This window comes from Microtus ochrogaster, linkage group LG2, assembly GCF_000317375.1.
Source record: "Microtus ochrogaster isolate Prairie Vole_2 linkage group LG2, MicOch1.0, whole genome shotgun sequence".
In the NCBI taxonomy this organism is placed as follows: domain Eukaryota; kingdom Metazoa; phylum Chordata; class Mammalia; order Rodentia; family Cricetidae; genus Microtus; species Microtus ochrogaster.
This window is the reverse complement of record NC_022028.1, coordinates 53,723,343-53,728,576: the sequence shown is the minus strand read 5'-3', so window position 1 is coordinate 53,728,576 and position 5,234 is coordinate 53,723,343. Positions and strand designations below refer to the sequence as shown.

General features: G+C 50.7%; 1 protein-coding gene across 1 annotated transcript in view; it reads right to left on the bottom strand.

The window, feature by feature from the left end:
- Window positions 1–656: 656 nt before the first annotated feature.
- Window positions 657–5,234, bottom strand: part of Tap2 (transporter 2, ATP binding cassette subfamily B member) — an 11,866-nt gene continuing 7,288 nt past the window's right edge. The window contains exons 6-11 of the mRNA XM_026785400.1: window positions 3,193–3,381; window positions 2,923–3,096; window positions 2,590–2,749; window positions 1,992–2,128; window positions 1,154–1,329; window positions 657–919 (exon numbers count right to left, since the gene is read on the bottom strand). Coding sequence (XP_026641201.1) covers window positions 910–919; window positions 1,154–1,329; window positions 1,992–2,128; window positions 2,590–2,749; window positions 2,923–3,096; window positions 3,193–3,381 — 846 coding nt within the window. The 3' untranslated portion in view covers window positions 657–909. The remainder of the gene's footprint in view (window positions 920–1,153; window positions 1,330–1,991; window positions 2,129–2,589; window positions 2,750–2,922; window positions 3,097–3,192; window positions 3,382–5,234) is intronic.

The window sequence follows — 5,234 nt, the reverse complement described above, 5'->3', positions numbered from 1 at the left end:
TGCTGTTCTTATCCACACAGCTATGTTATTAACACTGTTAACTCGGACTGTACTTCGTCCAGTCATCTTCTATTTCCCCCAAAATAGCAGGTACAGAGCCAGTCAGGATGACATGCACCTTTAATGCCAGCACTTGGGAGGCAGAGGCAGGTGGACCTCTGAGTTTGAGGCTAGCCCAGTCTAGAGAGCGAGTTCCAGGACAGCCAGAGCTACATAGAGAAACCCTGTGGGAATAAGGAAAGCTATAGAAAGGCAGTCTTATGAATATTTATGTGATGTTGGTAACTTGCATATCAAAGAACAGACCTACATTGAAACAACAGCTAACAAAAGAATAACAACAGTTTTAACCAGGAAGTAAATCACAGACAGACTTACTGTATATTTTGTGAGATGTCCATATGAATGTGTACTTATTCATATGCACACACACTATTCATATGCACACACACACTATTCATATACACACACTATTCATATGCACACACACTATTCATATGCACACACACTTCATATGCACACAATACACATACACACACAATTCATATGCACACAATACACATACACACACACTTCATATGCACACACACTATTCACATGCACACACACTATTAGCTGCTTTTCTTATTGGCGCAGCAAACACTTGACAAAAGCAGCTTAAGGAAAAGTTTACTTGGCTCACACTTCAGGGTACAGTCCATCACGTCAGGGGAGGCAGGAACGGAGGTGTCTGGTCACATGGCCTCTGCTGCAGAAAGCAGAGAGATGATGCTGGTGCTCAGCTCACTGTCCCCTTCTGTGTAGTCTGGGCCATGCCCCAGCCCATGGGATGGCTCCCCCGCAGTTATTCCAAGCTCGGGCAACCCAGTCTAGAACTCCCTCGACATGCCCAGATGTTTGTCCATGATGCTAGGTGCTGCTAAAATGTCGATCAATATTAACCATAACATATATTAAGGAAAAGCGTTTTATACTTATTTATTATATTCAGGAAAAAAATGTTTCTAGAACCACGAAGCACTCACTCCATTCCCCCAACTCCCACCCACTCGAGCTCATCAAAACGCACAAGGTCCAAAAATGGTCCCGGTATCCAGCCTCCAGCACGGTCCCCGTGGGTCCGTTTCTAGCCACAGGCCTGAGAAGCACTCACTCCTCCTGTCGCTGCTGTACCAGGTGAGCATAGACATCCTGTTCTTCCTTGAGCTGGTCTTGCTCCAGCAGCTGCCCCTGCTTGAGCACCAGGACCTGGTCGGCGTTCTGAACCGTGTGCAGCCTGTGGGCAATCACCAGCACCGTCCTGTCCCCCTGCGATCTCCAGGCCTGCAGCTGCAGAGGACAGTCACAAGCCTCAGAAAAGCAAGGGTGGGACAGCACAGCTGGGCCATCCCCTGTGACTCGGGGGGGGGGAGGCACAGCTGTGCAGGGCTGCAAAGGCAGGTGATGGGGTCTGTCCCTCCTGGCCGTGCTACTGCCGCTGGGAAAGACACCCCGCACCATTCTCCTTTCATCCTGAAGATAGTTCATCTTCATTGCCAACTCAACTTAAGAAAGCCCAGGGCATGGGCAAGGCACACCTTTGGATGTGTCTATAAGGACTGACTCATCCAGAGAAGGCTTGATTGAGGGTGGGCAGCACCATTCCCTGCCCTGGGTCCTGGATCACTCTCTGGGTCTCGATCCACCAAGATGTGAGGAGTGCAAACCACACACTCCCACAGCCGTGCTGCCCCTCCCATGACAGCTTGTGTGGTCTCTCAGCCCTGTGAGCCAAAATGGCCTGTCTTCTAAATCCCTTTTCTTGGGTATTTGGTTCAGCAAGAAAAAAGTAACCATTGCAATTCAAGCAATGTACAGCCCTGCAAAGTGCAGACTTTCTCCCCATCAGTGGGACGTCCGCCCTTCCCAGCCCGCCCAGCTCCACACCACCTGGCCCTTCAATATCTCCCTTAATCTCACCGTCCTCTGCCCTTCCCCACGCTGGTACTCACAGCCTGCTCACACTGGGCGTCCAGGGCACTGGTAGCCTCATCCAGGATGAGGACCCGTGGGTTCCGCACAAGGGCCCGGGCGATGGCCAGACGTTGTTTCTGTCCCACAGCTAACTGGCCCCCTTTCTCCCCTATGTCTGAGGAAATCAGAGAAAGTCCCTCTTGAGACACAACAGCTCAGAAAACACCCCCTCCCTGCTGGGAAGGACGAGTTCGCTACCCCGTCTGCTTCTGTTAGCCAATCAGGTGATAGCAAAGCCTAGCAGGAGGAGAAGCGGGTGGAGAAGAATAAAAAGCGGGAGCAAAGGGCGAAGCTGGGGGCGGGTGTATGTGTGTAGGCTGTTCCTCCGCAGTGTCTATCTGTTTTTGGAACAAAGTCTCTCACTGGCATGCAATGAGACCTAAGGAACCTCCTCCTGACTCTGAAGCCCGAGAGCTGGGATTACGCACAGCCTGGCTTTTTTCCATTATAGAATGGATTCCAAAGATCGAACTCAGGTCCTCATGCTTGCAACACAAGCGCTGTATCCAATGACCCTTGCACCAGCCCCCTTTTCTCCTTCCCCCCCGGCAGGGCGGTCTCGGGACCTGTAGGTACCTGTGTGTATCCCGTCAGCCATTTCCCCTATGAAGTCGTCTGCACAGGCTGCCCGAGCAGCTGCCATCACTTGAGCGTCCTCACAGTCCTTCAGGCCGTAGGCAATGTTGTCCTTCACAGACCCGGAGAAGAGCACGGGCTCCTGTCCCACCAGAACCACCTGGAGAGAGGGGACGCGTGCAGAGAACTGGTACCTCCTCCCCCCAGCCCCCACACCCAGTCTCTCCTCAGGGGTCCCTGGGATGGACCCCAGCCTCTCTTCCCAGGGGCTGCCTCATCTGCCCCCCACGCTTGCTCCTCTCTCCTGCCCTCCCTCTCCGGAGCCCCTCCCACCTGGCGGTGCAGGTAGTGGTGATCATACTGGACCAGGGGCTGGCCGTCCAGCAGCACCTGGCCCCCCGTGGGCTGGTACAGATTCTGCAGCAGGGCAGCCACGGTGCTCTTCCCGGACCCATTGGGCCCCACCAACGCTGTCACCTTTCCAGGGTGCAGTGTGAACGTCAGGCCCTAGAAAAGCAGGAAGAGGTGAGGGCAGCTTTCTAGAGGAGCCGATGTACAGGCTGCGGTGCCTGACCACGGGGTCTCCCAGTCTCCCGCAAGCACCTTGAGTACAGGCTTCTCGGGGCGACTGGGGTACGAAAAGGAGATGTCTTGGAATTCCACGCGGCCCTCCAGACTGGCAGGGGCCAGGGTCCCAGGCTGGGGCAGATTTGGCGTTCGGTCTATGTAGCAGAAAACCTTCTCAGCGGCACCCACGTTGCTCAGCATATCTCCATACATGTACACCAGGCTCTGGAAAACAGGAACGGACAGGAGAACTAGTCACACCCCACCGGAACACAGGTCCGCATCTCAGCTCCCCACACACTCTGCCGACAACATGACCTCTGCCAGCCTCTCCCCGCCCCTACCCAAAAATGAGCCTTTACCTCTGAACGTGTGATTTGGATAAAACTGGGGGAGGGAAAGTTGGCGGGGTTGTTTTTAGTTAGGAGGAGAGAGTGGGTTTGCCTTTGCTCTTTTGAACAGTCTTGGCTCTGTAGCCCAGGCTGGCCTCGAATGTGACATCTTCCCCCAGGGTGACAAGAACCATAGGATTACAAACAGGTGCCCTCGTGACCAGAGTAATTTTGGTAGAATTTAAAGTTGCAGTGTTCTGATTTGCAACTGAAAAGCTCTGAAATCCACACAACGTCAAACCTCAAGGCTTCGGCTCACTGCTCTGCACTCTGTGTGCCCAGTATAGCCTGGCTTGAGACAGGGAAGCCTTTTAAAAGTGGCCACTGTGGCCAACCTATCCTTTGAAATTGTCAGATTGCCTGGCACAGCTCTCCACACATGACAGGTGGTGAAGAAGTAACCAGGAAAATTATGGTCAGAGCCAAAACAAGGTAACATTTTTTTTAAGTGATCAAATATAAAGAAATAGCTAAGTACCTGTCCTAGTCAAACTATGCCACTGGGTAACCCAGCAGTGGATGAGATCAAGTCTCTCAGCTGGTGCATCCAAGTTAATATGGGAAGACCCCACAGAGCAGAACTCTTTACAGCCCTGATGATTTAGCAGATGTAAGGCATTGGTTATCAGTGGCAGACACCAGCACCAAGAGAACCAGATATGCTATGTCTCCCAGATAAAGAGCACAGCCATGGGATGGAGAGATGGCTCAGAAGTTAAGAGCACTGACTGCTCTTCCAGAGGTCCTGAGTTCAATTCCCAGCAACCACATGGTGGCTCACAGCCATCTATAGTGACATCTGGCGCCCTCTTCTGGTGTGCTCTCTTATGGCCTGCAAGCATATATAGAGGCAGAATACTGTATACATAACAAATAAATAAATCTCTTTTTAAAAAGAACACAGCCATAACCATAAAAAAGGAAGTGGTGAATCTTAAAGTTTCTGTATGTATCTACAGTGGAGAGAAAATAGACAGAGGGAGACACTAGAGCAGTACTACAGAGGCTCAGCCCACAGAAAGAACACAGTCCGCAGGAAACACCACAGGACAAAAATATGCCTTCCTGTTGGGGATTGTAAATCAGCAGATACAGAGAGGTTGAAAGGACACCAACCAATCACACCGTGTGAACCTGCGGAGATCTGAGCACTGTGTGACTGGATGGATCTAAGAACTTATTGCTAAGTTTTTGGTGTGATAATGACTTTTGGGGCTACATACCTCAGATGCTCATATTCTAAAAGTGAACATGGAAATGTCTACAGATAAGACTTGATAGTCTGAATTTGCTTCAAAGTGGTATGAGGGAGTAAGGGCGAACACAACTCGGTGGGCTGTTGGGAGCAGGTTAGGCTTAAGGTTAGTTTAAGGCTAGGGGTAGGGTTGGGTTTGGGATTGCAGTTAGGGACAAGGTCAGTCAAGGTGAAGTTAAGTTAGGGTTACGGATATTTGGGGTTGGGTTGTTTGGATGGGGTTAGTGCTAGTTTAGAATGGAGTTAAGCCAGGGTTAGAGTTAGTTATGGCTGGAGTTAGGGTTGGGGTTAGAATCAAGGTTAGGGTTTTGATCATCATTAAAGCTGATAATAGTTATTTGAAAATATATATTTTTTAAATGTTTATTTATTTATTATGTATACAATATTCTGTCTGTGTGTATGCCTGCAGGCCAGAAGAGGGCACCAGA